We start from the raw sequence: 13,868 nt of genomic DNA on the forward strand, positions 1-13,868 counted from the left end.
GGGCTCAGAGCTCCAGGGCCACTCAGAGGATTCAGGGGGCCTGGGGCAAAGCAATTTCGGGGGGCCCTTCCATAAAAAAAAGTTGCAAAACTACAGAGTATTATATTCTCGTGGGGGCCTGGGGCAAATTGGCCCCTGTGGCCTCCCACCCCCCAGTGGCCCTGCAGACCTCCCACAGCTGTGGGAAGCCCAGAGCCCTTTGAATCCCTCCCACAGCTCTGGTGGCTGGGCTGGGGCCAGATTTAAAGGGCTGAGAGCTCCCGTGGGTGTGAGCAGCCCAGAGCCCTTTAAATCCCGCCCGCAGCGCTCCGGCAGCCGGGCTGGGGCTGGGATTTAAAGGGCTCAGAGCTCCCACAGCTGTGGGGAGCCCAGAGCCCATTGAATCCCGCCTGTAGCTCCGGCGATCGGGCTGGGGCCGGATTTAAAGGGCTCAGAGCTCCCGCAGCGGCAGGAGATCCCGGCCCCAGCCTGGCAAGGCTCAGCGGGTTCCCCACAGCTGTGAGAGCTCCAGGCCCTTTAAATCCCACCCCTGAGCCCCAGGGCCTTTAAATCTTGAGAGGTACCGCCTCTTCCGGTTGAGGCCATGCCCCCCTCAGGACTCCAGCAGTACTGGTAAGTCCTGTAAGTTACTGTCACCCTGGGCTGTGTCAGGAATTCCATTGATTTATTGGAATTAATTTATGATTCTGTGATTATATTATGAGGTAACTGAGAAATCCCTCGTTCTCGGCCTTTATACCACATTTGGGCTTTGGAGGCAGACTTGTGTGGGAAAAGTGGTTATATAATAATAATTTACTATTAGGGCTGTCAAGCGACTAAAAATTTAATTGTGATTAATCATGTGATTACAAAAATTAATCGTGATTAATTGCATTGTTAGAGAATAATAGAATAGCATTCATTTAAATATTTTTGGATGTTTTCTACATTTTCAAATATATTGATTTCAGTTACCACAGAGAATACAAAATGTACAGTGCTCACTTTATTATTATTTTGATTACAAATATTTGCACAGTACAAAACAAAAGAAATAGTTTCAATTTACCTAATACAAATAATATAGTGCAATCTCTTTATCATGGAAGCTGAACTTACAAATGTAGAATTACGTACAAAAAATAATTGCACTCAAAATAAAACAATGTAAAACATTAGAGCCTACAAGTCCACTTAGTCCTACTTCTTGTTCAGCCAGTCGCTCAGACAAACAATTTTTTTTACATTTGCAGGAGATAATACTGCCCAGTTCTTGTTTACAATGTCACCTGAAAGTTACAACAGGTGTTTGCATGGCACTGTTTGTAGCTGGCATTGCAAGATATTTACATGCCAGATACACTAAAGATTCATATGTCCCTTCATGCTTCAAGGACCCTTCCAGAGAACATGTGTCCATGCTAATGATGGGTTCTGCTCAATAACAATCCAAAGCAATGCGGACTGATGCATATTCATTGTCACCATTTGAGTCAGATGCCACCAGCAAAAGGTTGATTTTCTTTTTTGGTGATTCAGTTCCGTAGTTTCCACATTGGAGTGTTGCTATTTTAAGACTTCTGAAAGCATGTTCCACACCTCATCTCTCTTCAGATTCTTAAACCTTGGGTTGAGTGCTGTAGCTATCTTTAGAAATCTCACATTGATACTTTCTTTGCATTTTGTCAAATCTGGAGTGAAAGTGTTCTTAAAATGAACAATGTGCTGAGTCATCATCCAAGACTGCTATAACATGAAATATATGGCCGAATGTGGATAGAACAGAGCAGGAGACATTCAATTCTCCTCCAAGGAGTTCAGTCACAAATTTGCATTTTTTTTAACGAATGTCATCAGCATGGAAGCACGTCCTCTGGACTGGTGACCAAAGAATGAAGAGGCATACAAATATTTAGCATATCTGGCATGTAAATACCTTGTGATGTCATGCAAGTGCCTGTTCTCACTTTCAGGTGACGTTGTAAATAAGAAGTGTGAAACATTATGTCCCATAAATGTAAACAAACTTATTTGTCTTAGCGATTGGCTGAACAAGAAGTAGGACTAAGCGGACTTGTAGGCTTTAAAGTTTTACATTGTTTGTTGTTTGAGTGCAGTTATGTAACAAAAAAAATCTTTATTTGTAACTTGCACTTTCACGATAAAGAGATTGCACTTCAGTACTTGTATGAGGTGAATTGAAAAATACTATCTGTTTATCATTTTTACAATGCAAAGATTTGTAATAAAAATAATATAAAGCTTCGCATTCTGTGTTGTAATTGAAATCAACATATTTGAAAATGTAGAAATATATTCAAAAATATTTAATACATTTCAATTGGTATTCTATAGTTTAAAAATGTGATTAATCATGATAAAAAATTTTAATCGCAATTACTTTTTTTGAGTTAGTTGCGTGAGTTAATTGTGATTAATTGGCAGCCCTAATTTACTATTAAGAAAAAAGTATCTAAGTAATTGAACATAGTGGAATTAAAGGGCATGTGAAGTGTGTCCCGACTCTACATATCAGATCTGTTGTTTTCCTGAAACATATAGATTCTATGTATTGCTTCATCCTGACAATCATTTCCAATCTGAGGTGAATTTTGAATGGAGTAGATTTCATCACAGTTAACTGAATGTTCAAGTGTTTATCCTACTTGATAGCTTATCGGAAGTCAGTCAGCTTTCTGCTCTGCCACTGTCTCCCCAAGAAGTGGCACTTTGGGCCCACATGAAGAAAAAGAATTGTGTATAGAGCTAACAGCTAATATTATGGTAAGTTTAAAAACTGATCTATTTTCAATAGCACATAGAACACTGGGATTCTTATTTCAAGTCCATGTGGCAAAAGCAGCACTTGCAAGTATAGTACAATGCAGTTGTGCATAGAATCTGTCTCAAACTGCTTTATAAACTAACATGATTGAAGACAGAAGATATTTAAATTATATGCACCTTAAATCGACTTTGTAGTCTGCTTGCTTGCTGCTTTAATTTTTTTTTACTATGCCCTTTTCTTTATACTTAATGATTAGTGCTGCTTTTGTAATATACAAAACTATTTTTGACCTTTTATTCTTAAAACATATTAAATTGATTAATTTTTACTTTATGGTCCTGAAAACATCTTCCTTACATTAATTCCCACCATTCTTCTCTCTCATTCTAAGGCCTGCTTACACCTAAATCTTTGGTCAGCCTACCTCATTTCTCAGGGATGTGAAAAATTCACACCTTCGAGAGATATAGTTGTATAGACACCATTAGGTTGACAGAAAATTTCTTTTGTCGACCTACCTACTACTGACCTACCTACTACCTCTCATCCTCTTGAGAGAAATGGAAAAACCCCTTCCATCACTGTAGCAAGTGTACACTATGGTACTACAGCTGTGCAGCTGCAGTGCCATAACTATGCCACCGTAGCAGCTGTAGTGTAGACATATCCTAATTCTTCCTTACCTGGAAAAACTTAAAGGAGGGAAGTCAGAATTAATGTGTCCAGACAATGAGATCCATTTCCACAAGCAGGCCAGCACTGAAAAGACAGGTTTCTACCAGAAAATGTGGCAAAAATCAGGAATGGTGCATTTTTAGGTTTACATTATTTGATGTTGACACAAAACATACAGTAACATCAGCACATTTTTAATTTGGTACCTACTATCAAACAAATCTGATGCAATGGTGTGGTAGGAAATCCATATGAAGCAACCTGTAAGACTTCTCAGTCTTCCCCTGCAATTGTTTTTTTTAATCCAGTAAGATTTGTACGTGTTTTTCTAATACATTTTTTGATTATGACATCTTTCATCTGTATATTTGACTCCATTTACAAAGAAGATGTGACTTTCTCCTATTAGGATGAGCTGAACGACCTTACCCTCTGCTGTAGCATAGAAGATATGATTGAACCTCTTTTTCTGGGCATTTCTGGCCAAGTAAAGGGACTACATGTTACATACTTGATACCTTGTGACAGTAAAGTTACCAGGTAAACGAAGGTATTATAAAATAATCACCCAGGCTTGTGTGTTGGTTTTTAACATCTAATGCACTGTAATAGTCCATCTGTATTCTAATCCAATATCTTTGCTTTCTCTGCTTCGAGTGAAAGAATTAGCCCTCTCGCTTCCAGCCAAGGGATGGGGATCCTACACCCATCATACCAAGCCAAAGTAACTGTCTGCAATGTTTAAAATATGTAAATTTAACTCTCAGATATGGATATTAAAGTGTTGAGTTCTATACCATACAATTTAAGATCAAATATTCTGGGCTGTTTAGAAGTTTTCCTGCCATGTTGCCAAATCTGGTATATGACAAATGCAACGCTCCTTGATAATTTCTAAGCCTACGTCTGCCTGATATTTTTAATTATATTCTTGTGATACCTAGCATGACTACTCTGTTTCAGAATGTACTTTAAGTCCTTGTTGTTTCTTCTTTTCAGATGAACAAAAAATAGCTTTAATTTAGCAGATCAGCATAATCACTACACCTGAAATAAATTCCTACAGGAATATAATTGAGGCAAATCAATACTGGCAAATGTTGGTGGTATAAATCTTAGACTAGTTGGTCCTTTTAACAAAGGACATCAAAACTGCCTTATGCTGGAAATCTCAACTCTGCCTAAACTGTTTCTATGCTATGAGGAAAGAGGCATGCTAGCTTTAATATCTGAGGTCACTTTTATCTTTAGTGATGAGAAGCAAATGTTACAAAGTCCTCAAGATCTTCTGTTGGACTTTGGATCTGAAGTTGCATTGAAGAGCATAGTAACGCGCCAGCTAATACTTACCAATCATACTGGAATCGATGCCCCATTCACACTAGAAGCTGAGTATTTCAGTAGCTGTCCAGTTATCTCAGAGGAACAAGGAAACTATCTGTAAGTTGTGACTTTCTCGTTAATTAATCGGATACTGGGCCTGATTTTCCTCTCACACTCCTATGTAAATTTGGAATAATTCCATTGAAGTGGAGGTATGCTGGTGTGAGGGGACAATCCCCTATTGCCATGCTGCCCCATTGGTTCAGTATGGACTGTACCACCAGTACTACTTCCTGCAATACGGGGTGTTTCTTAAGTTGACTTTGCTGTGCTTATGAGAAATGATGAATCCTCTGAAGTACTATGGTTCCAGGCCATCAAGTTTTGCAGGAAACACAAAAGGCAGGATTCTCATTTGGTGTAAATAGCATTTCACTATTGACATTAGTGGAGCTATGCTGATTTACGCCAGCTGTGGATCTGGCTTACTGAATCCTGAACTTGTATGTTGGCATTTAAATGGCTTCACATATAAAGAAGCTATTTTAAAAATTCATTTAGCTGGTGATTCTAGGAAGTCTATCTTTGAGCACTAGTTACCAACAATCTAGGAGTTTGGTTGAACTAGCTTGTAAAGTTAGCAAAGACTTGTGCTGTTCACAGACTTAACATTGAGGCTTTTCCTTTTACAAGCTCCACAGCCAGTATGGTGAAAAGAACAGCACAAATCAGAAGACATGCAGCCAAGAAAGCAGAGTCAGGTATGAAAGAAGCTATTTTTGTTGGCCAGAAAGATATTTTTCTCACAGCTGGCACACTCAGCAACAGCATCCATGGAAAGAGGGCTGAATGGAAATGGAAATCCCTTTATATTAGATTTTGGGCCTCCAGGACAGACTGAAACATACTGGTGGACATTGTGGGGCTTGCCCACAGCATTCAGTATCTATTCTGTAGATCGAGGAGTCCCGGCCTCAGGGCTGTCAATCTGGTTCTTATTACAAGCTCTAAAATTTAAAAAAATTAGGCTAAATTCTGAGCTGACTTTCATCCCCTGCAGCCTCAATTGATATCAGTAGGGTTGGATGGACTGACCAGGCAGGACATGATCTTTTGTTGTTTATTATTTATATTGTAGTAGTTCCCAGAGGTCCTAATCAGGAAGGATCACAGCTCCATTGTGCAAGGTATTATACCAATACAAAGAATCAGACTCCGATTCCCTTATTCATCTAGAGGAGCACCTAACTTCACAAGTAGCCATTGAGACTATTTATGAAGTAAGGTGCTATGAGTGAGTAGTGGTATCAGAATCTAGCCCATAGCAAATAAAACACAGATGCAATAGAATGCCTACTCCTGGGGGAATTCTGTGCCAGTGCGCATGTGCATAATGTATGTGCTGCAGAAAATAACTTCTGCGGGACAGTTGCTGCAGTTACACCTTTTGCCCACCAGGGTCCGCTGTGGTGCTGGAACAGAGCAGACACCCTGGGGCCTGCCCCAGCTGCTATCGGGAAGAGAAAACTCTGTGTTCCTTGCAGTGCCCTGCCTATGGGGCCAGGACAGGAGACAGGGGATATGGGTGGACAGGCAGTGTGGGGCATACGGGGCTGCTGGGGACACAACAAACTAAGGGCTAGTGGGGTAGGGCAGGACAGACAGGGACAGGGGCTGACTGGGAGTGGAGGCACAGGGCAAAATGGGGACAGGGGGTGTAGGGCCACATGGGGGAAAGGGCATGACTGAGTGGGGGCACAGAGACATGTGGGGACAGAGGAGAGGGGGTGCAGGGATACATGGGGATTGGGGGGAGGGGTCAGCTGAGGGGGTGCAGGGACACATGGGGACAGGGGCAGATGTGCCTGACTGAATGGGAGAGGCTAAGGATCAGCCAGGGTCTGTCTGGGGGAGGCTCCCCAACAATCCCTCCCCACTCCCCAAAAAACCTGTTCCGTATTTCTCCCACCCACACCCAACAACCCTCCTGGTTCACTCCCAGGCTCCTCCTTTTTTCCCCAGCTCCTCCATTACCTCTGACTCCCCCAAGCCTTTGCACTGCTTCTGAGGGGTGTGGGAAATAGATTCTGTATTGTAGTTTAAATTAATTACTCAGAGTTCTGTATTTATATGCCTAGTAAGGAATCTATTTGTCAAAAAACATTTCCTGTATCTTTTTCATTGTCTGTATTGTTACAGACATACTTGCTGACAGGAATTTTGAAATGAATTACCAAAAATAATTGAAACTGGTGTGATTATGTTGTGTTGTTTTGACAAATAAAATATGCAGAATTTTGCAGAATTTTCAATTTTTTGGTGCAGAATTCCCCCAGGAGTAAATGCCTAACATTAGTTCTCACATTGTATCCTGTGATACACTTACAAGTGGTCCATGGAGCTGTGTCTATCTCAATAGCAGAGCACTCTGGTTTGAAGAAGTGAAGCCTCCTGCCATGTATTTTCCAGTCAGGACTGTCTTGGGGTTTCTGGGACATTTTTTTGATCAAGTAAACAAGCAAGTCCTTCTCTACATCTGGAGGGCTTTGTCAAGTGTTTGTTTGAAGTTCTGACTTCCAGACACCACCACAGCTAGAGGGCTAGCAAACATTTAGAAATAAATAAACAGCACAGACCACCAAGTTAACCAGTCAGTCACTCCAATACCATTAGAGTCAGTTTATTTTCATCTTACCAATATTGTTTTTTCATGTAATCAAGCATTACAGTTGTCACAGAAAAGTGCAGAATTAGGAGGTTGGCAGGGGAGGTTGTCCTTGGAAGATTCTCTGACTTAACAAGTGATCCATAATATAAAAACAGATTGAGAACTACTGAATAGGAAGCTGGAGTGAAAATGATTTGATTCTAGAGCAGAGGTTCCCAAACTGTGGTACAGGTACCGCTAGGGACATGTGAGACACCTCTGGGAGGTATGCAGGAATTGTGTAATGGTGGATTTTATTTATTGCATTTTCATAATAGGCTACTCAGACAAAGCTTTAAAATTCTGTGGGAATTTGTTATATAAAATACGGTAGTTAATTTACTTCAAGATTACCAGTGAGATCACAAAAACACAGAGACACTGATGTACGGAGCCCTCACCTGTACAGCGCAGGTTCAGTTGCCCTGCAATTGTCCAAGCTAACTGAGCTCAGAACTTAGTTGTTGGCTGGGGTTTTTTTGGTTGTATACATTGCACTATAACTGTCTCCAGATATAACAATGAAATACAGACAGATGGCTAAAGACAAGTACTGTTAAGAAGAACACACAAAGTATCAGTGATAAGAAGGTTAGAGGTACGTGGGCAGCTGGTAGATCTGGAAGGGGGTATGCGGCCTGCTGGCAGAGCTGGAAGGGGGAATACAATAGGAAAGGTTTGGGAAACTCTCTATTCTAGAAGCTGAATTCTCAACTTTGTAAATAGGCATAGCTCCACTGAAGCCAGTGGAACTACCCTGAGTAATACCAGCCAATGATCTGAGCATGTATTTTGTTTGAAAGATAAACCTTATTCCATTTCCTAGAAATCTTATCAAATACTCTTCTGTTCTTTTAGCATTTGTGCTGACATTACTGTCTCATGGGAGAGGAGTGGCTTTCCATGCCCAACCTTCCACAGGAACTCTGAAAGCCTTCAAGCAGCTAATCATAGAAATAACAGCTTATAACAACATGTGGGGAGAGTACCATGATGATCTCATCTGTAGGGTAGGTGAGGCTTTTTGTTCTGATCACCAAATTTGCATGGTAGGTTTGGGGCCAATTGTCTTTCCCCAAATTCCTCTTTGCTAAAACACATTTGTCTGCTTGTTAGGACTTAAATAAAGATTCAGAGTAGCTTTTTCTAGACTGGTTTCAAAGTAGCAGCTGTGGTAGTCTGTATCCGCAAAAAGAACAGGAGTACTTGTGGCATCTTAGAGACTAACAAATTTATTTTGTGGAATAAAACGCACTTCATCAGATGCATAGAATGGAACATATAGTACGATATATATATATATATACACATACAGAGAACATGAAAAGGTGGACGAGTTGGTATGGCAACTTCCACCTTTTCATGTTCTCTGTATGTATATATATTCCTTACTGTATGTTCCATTCTATGCATCTGATGAAGTGCATTTTATTCCACAAAATAAATTTGTTAGTCTCTAAGGTGCCACAAGTACTCCTGTTCTTTTTTCTAGACTGTTTCTTCTAAGAAGGTTTAGTTGACAAGTGTCCTCTCTTGTTAAAACGTATGGATCTGGTTTTGGACACATGTTGAAGGCCTTTTTTTTTCATAGGGCTGTAACAGAGTTCCACAACATAGCTTTGTTCCATCTACAAAATCCAGTTGTAACGGTCAATACTCTGCTCCACCAACCCAATATGTTGTGCTCTTGTCCCTGGTGGAAAGGCTCCTAGGCTTGATCTACACTGGCACTTTGTTGGCAAAACTTTTGTCATTCTGAGGTGTTAAAAAACACACACAAACACCCCAAATGACAAAAGTTTTACCAACAAAAAGCACTGTTGTGAACAGCACTTTGTCAGCAGGGAGCACTCTCCTGCCAACAAAGCTGCTGCGGCTCGTGGGGGCTGGAAGTTTTTTGTCAGCAGGAGAGCTCTCTCCTAGAAACGGCATCAAGCAGAATGACCAATAAATTAGGTACAGAACTTTCCTGCTGACAAGAGTCCTCATTAGATCTCTTGCTTCACTAATTTGCTTTAAAAGAGAAGAGTAAAAAAAATTGAAAATTCATTTGGCTCAAAGGCTACGATATAATTTAGTAACCCACATTCTAAGGTAGTATTTAATTCTAATTGCCAAGATGCATTGTTTTTTCTTAGGTGGGAGATTTACAGCCTACATTAATTCCTATGCAAATGACTGTGAAAGGTTGCCCAATCTTCTTGCAGATGACAGGACCTCAGACTGACCATCAAACAAAGATACCAATAATCAGGTATAGCCCCCCAAATACTGTTTGTAAGGGTATCAGAAGTTTTATATGCCATTAGACTATGCCTGCACTGTTCAGTTTTGGTCATTTGCTGTTGTTCAGTAAGAAGGCAGGCAGCGTTCAGTGGTATATTTTGTCAAAATACAGTGTGTGCTTTATTTTGTTTAGACAGTCAAACATTACACTAAGGCCTTATCTGATATAGATAAGTTTAGCATACTGTTATGTTTGTGTTTCCTAGCATGACTGTAAAATGCCCTGCTAACATATACATCATCTCCTAAATCCTTCATCAACCATGCTACCAACCATTCTTCCAGACTGTTTTCTCAGTCATTCCAGGCTCATTTGATTCAGGGCCAGCATGAACAGAGATCACTGACATACCAGTACTAGTGGTGGAAAAAGTCCTGCTACTCCTCTCAGTGCACTGCTCACTGAGGAGGTGGCCTCTGCCACTCCAACACTTCTATTGACTTCTTTATCGACCATCTTTCATGAGCACTACATTTGCTTGCGCACACAAGTCTGAGACAACTATGTTGTCAGAATATGGAGGGAACGGATAATGGAATATAAACAGAATGTGCAAAATAACTTTGTTTCCTAGATTGACTGTAGATTATCTGGTCTCCAATACAACAAACTGCTAGCAGTTAACTCTTTAAGCTGATCTGTTTCCACTTTGTTAATGACTCATTTAAAAGAAAAATTCTTAGAAGCTAACTTAACAATTGCACATTGTAACATGAAGTTATTCCCCCTTTCCAGGTTTGGTGCTCATGTCTCTGGTGGGGATACGGTCTCCCGCTGCATCAGACTCAACAACCCCACTCCTTGTGGTAAGGCTGGTTTCATATTCTAAGATATACTAGCTAGCACTGCAGTCCCTACAGTAATGAAAGCACAGCAATTAACACACCTTCAGCTTTCTTAATTAGGATTATTTTTTTGAGGGCAATAAAGGAATAGGAGGAGAGAGCTAATTCAGTAGTTTAGCTAATATAGAGCAATGGCCAGTGCTGCTAAGTCTCTAGCTGTACAAAAGCTTTTATCGTTGTGGTGTTACCTTTGGACAAGGCTGATGTGTATAGTAGCAGAGCAGGCAGGTTTGAGCCAGAGGCCAGTGAGGGAATATAATTAGCACAACCTAGTGTTTAGTGTGAAACGGGAAAACATCCTTTTCCAGTGCACCGTGTGTTTGTCTGACGGAATTCTCTTCATCTGTATCCTTTGAAATTCACTTTTTCTGTGAAACCCTCCTAAAACTAACTCATGTCAATAAAATGCTGCCGTCATGCTATTTCTGGAAAGAAAAAATCCCACTCTTAAGTTTAGCACCATTGGGCTCTTCTAAATTTCACTTGCATCCAATCTTTATGTCTTCCTCTTCATAATGTACTCATTTAAAAGACAAATTCTCAGGAGATTTCTCTTCAGTGCATGGGCCATATCTTTCTTTGTGTCTTGGACATCACCAGACACAAAAATGATTAGGGGCATTGAACAGCTTCCATGTGAGGAGAGATTAAAAAGACTGGGACTGTTCAGCTGGGAAAAGAGGAGACTAAGGGGGGATATGATAGAGGTCTATAAAATCATGAATGGTTTAGAGAAAATGAATAAGGAAGTGTTACTTACCCCATCAATCACCTGATCAAATTAACAAGCAGCGGGTTTAAAACAAACTAAAGAATCACATCACATAACACACAGTCATCCTGTGGAACCCATTACCAGGGGATGTTGTGGAGGCCAAAACTATAACTGGATTAAAAAGAGAATAAATTCATGGAGGATGATGAACTTCATCCATCAATGTCTATTAGCCAAGATGGTCAGGAATGCAACCCTGCTGTTTGTATCTCTAACCCTCTGATTGCCGAAAGCTGGAATTGAACAACAGGGGATGGATCACTTAATAATTGCCCTGTTCTATTCATTTCCTCTGAAGCATCAGGCACCAGCCACTGTCAGAAGACAGGATACTGAGCTAGTCCCTGTATGGACATTCTTATGCATTTACTTAACGAATAAAACATTCATCATAGCTAATGCTGATAAAGATGTAGGCTGGGATTCTTGGACCTGGCTAGGCTGTGTCTAATGCAAGACCAGTGACAGGCAAAGATGGGTTTAAGTCACATTTATGCTCTTCTGATCCTTGAGGAATCACCTGACTAGTCCTGAGAGTAAAAAACTTCCACTCAGGTGCAACTTGGCATCAGTGTATCCAGGTGCCATTATCTACCTGGTCCACTTTTTCTCAAGGGTCAAGAAAGCTACATATCGTTGGCCTGACTAAGATTAATAGATTTTTCCTTTTTCATTCAGACATCCGCATGGACTGGAAAACTTACAATCAAGAAAAAGATAATGAGAAGCTGGTGGACCTCTTGCTGTTTTATGGCCCTCATTTTCCTATTAAGGACGTAGATGAGAATGAGATTGAGTCAAATGCTAGCACCTCAGAGACTGAAATCCTGTTAAACTGGGATAAAATCTCTAGCAGCCCAGACACCATTTCTCCAGGTTCCCTCATAACAGATGATGTAAGATCATGGCAGCCTGTTTCTTTAAACCACGTTATCAGAAAAACTAACAGAATGTTGGGAATAAGTAAGAAAGGGATAGATAATAAGACAGAAAATATCGTATCGCCTCTATATAAATCCATGCTACGTCCATATTTTGAATGCTACATGCAGATATGGTTACCCCATTTCAAAAAAGATATACTGGAATCAGAAAAGGTACAGAAAAGGGCAACACAAATGGTTAGAAGTATAGAACAGCTTCCATATGAAGAGAGATTAATAAGACGAACTTTTCATCTTGAAAAAGAGATGATTAAAGGGGATATAATAGAGGTCTATAAAATCATGACAGGTGTGGACAAAGTAAATAAGGAAGTGTATTTTCTCCTTCTCATAACAGAAGAATTAGGGGTCACCAAATGAAATTAATAGGCAGCAGGTTTAAAACAAAAGGAAGTATTTCTTCACACAATGCACAGTCAACCTGTGGAACTCCTTGCCAGAGGATGTTTTGAAGGCCACTGGGGAAGTTCCAGAAGATTTGGAAGGGAGCTAATATGTCAATTTTTAAAAAGGGTAAACGGGATGATCTGGGTCATCACAGGTTTCAGCCTGACATTGATCCCAGGACTATAAAGAGCAGCTGATACGGAATTCAATTAATAAAAAATAAAGGAGAGTAATGTAATTAATGCCAATCAATGTGGGTTTATGGACACTAGATCCTGTCAAACAAACAATATTTTTTTTTTTTTTGAGATTACAGATTTGGTTGACAGAGGTACTACTGTTGGCATAATATACTTAGACTTCTGAAAGGCATTTGACTTGGTACCACACAACATTTTGATTAAAATAGTAAGATATAAAATGAACATGGCACATATTAAATGGATTAAAAGCTGGCTACCCGATAAGTCTCAAAATGGAACTGTAACCAGGAAACTGTCACTGTGAGGATTTGTTTCCAGTGGAGTCCCACAGGGATCAGTTCTTTGCCCTACACTAATATTTTTATCAATGACTTAGAAGAAAACAAAATCATCACTTATAAAGTTGAAGATGACACAAAAATTGTAGGAGTGGTAAATATTGAAGAGGACAGGTCACTGATTCATAGCAATCTAGATACATTGGCAAACTAGGTGCATGAAAACTGTGCATTTTAATATGGCTAACTGTAAATGTATACATCTAGGAACAAAGACTATAGGTCAGTGGTTCTGAACCAGAGGTACACAGAAGCCTTCCAGGGGTACAGCAACTCATCTAGGTATTTGCCTAGTATTACAAGCTACATAAAAAGCACTAGCAAAGTCAGTACAAACTAAAATTTCATACAATGATTTGTTTATACTGTTCTATATACTGTACACTGAAATGTAAGTACAGTATTTATATTTCAGTTGATTTATTTTATAAAATTCAGTAAAAATGAGAAAGTAAGTGATTTCACAGTAATAGTGAGCTGTGCCACTTTTGTATTTTTGTCTGATTTTGTAAGCAGGTGAGGTAAAACTTAGGGGTACACAAGAGAAATCAGACTCCTGAAACATGTATAGTAGCCTGGAAAGGTTGAGAGCCACTGCTGTAGGTCATACTTAC

The 13,868-nt window shown here is 40.0% G+C and overlaps 1 protein-coding gene across 2 annotated transcripts in view; it reads left to right on the forward strand.

Annotated features, from left to right (window-relative positions):
- DLEC1 (DLEC1 cilia and flagella associated protein) overlaps window positions 1-13,868 on the forward strand; it is a 75,155-nt gene that overhangs the window by 41,966 nt on the left and 19,321 nt on the right. For both annotated transcript variants that reach the window (XM_075062175.1, XM_075062176.1), the window contains 8 exons: window positions 2,656-2,766; window positions 3,855-3,985; window positions 4,697-4,885; window positions 5,462-5,529; window positions 8,334-8,485; window positions 9,614-9,729; window positions 10,498-10,568; window positions 12,061-12,278. In XM_075062175.1, the coding sequence (XP_074918276.1) occupies window positions 2,656-2,766; window positions 3,855-3,985; window positions 4,697-4,885; window positions 5,462-5,529; window positions 8,334-8,485; window positions 9,614-9,729; window positions 10,498-10,568; window positions 12,061-12,278 (1,056 nt within the window). The remainder of the gene's footprint in view (window positions 1-2,655; window positions 2,767-3,854; window positions 3,986-4,696; window positions 4,886-5,461; window positions 5,530-8,333; window positions 8,486-9,613; window positions 9,730-10,497; window positions 10,569-12,060; window positions 12,279-13,868) is intronic.

The sequence above is a fragment of the Chelonoidis abingdonii genome, chromosome 2 (genome assembly GCF_003597395.2).
Source record: "Chelonoidis abingdonii isolate Lonesome George chromosome 2, CheloAbing_2.0, whole genome shotgun sequence".
NCBI lineage: Eukaryota > Metazoa > Chordata > Testudines > Testudinidae > Chelonoidis > Chelonoidis abingdonii.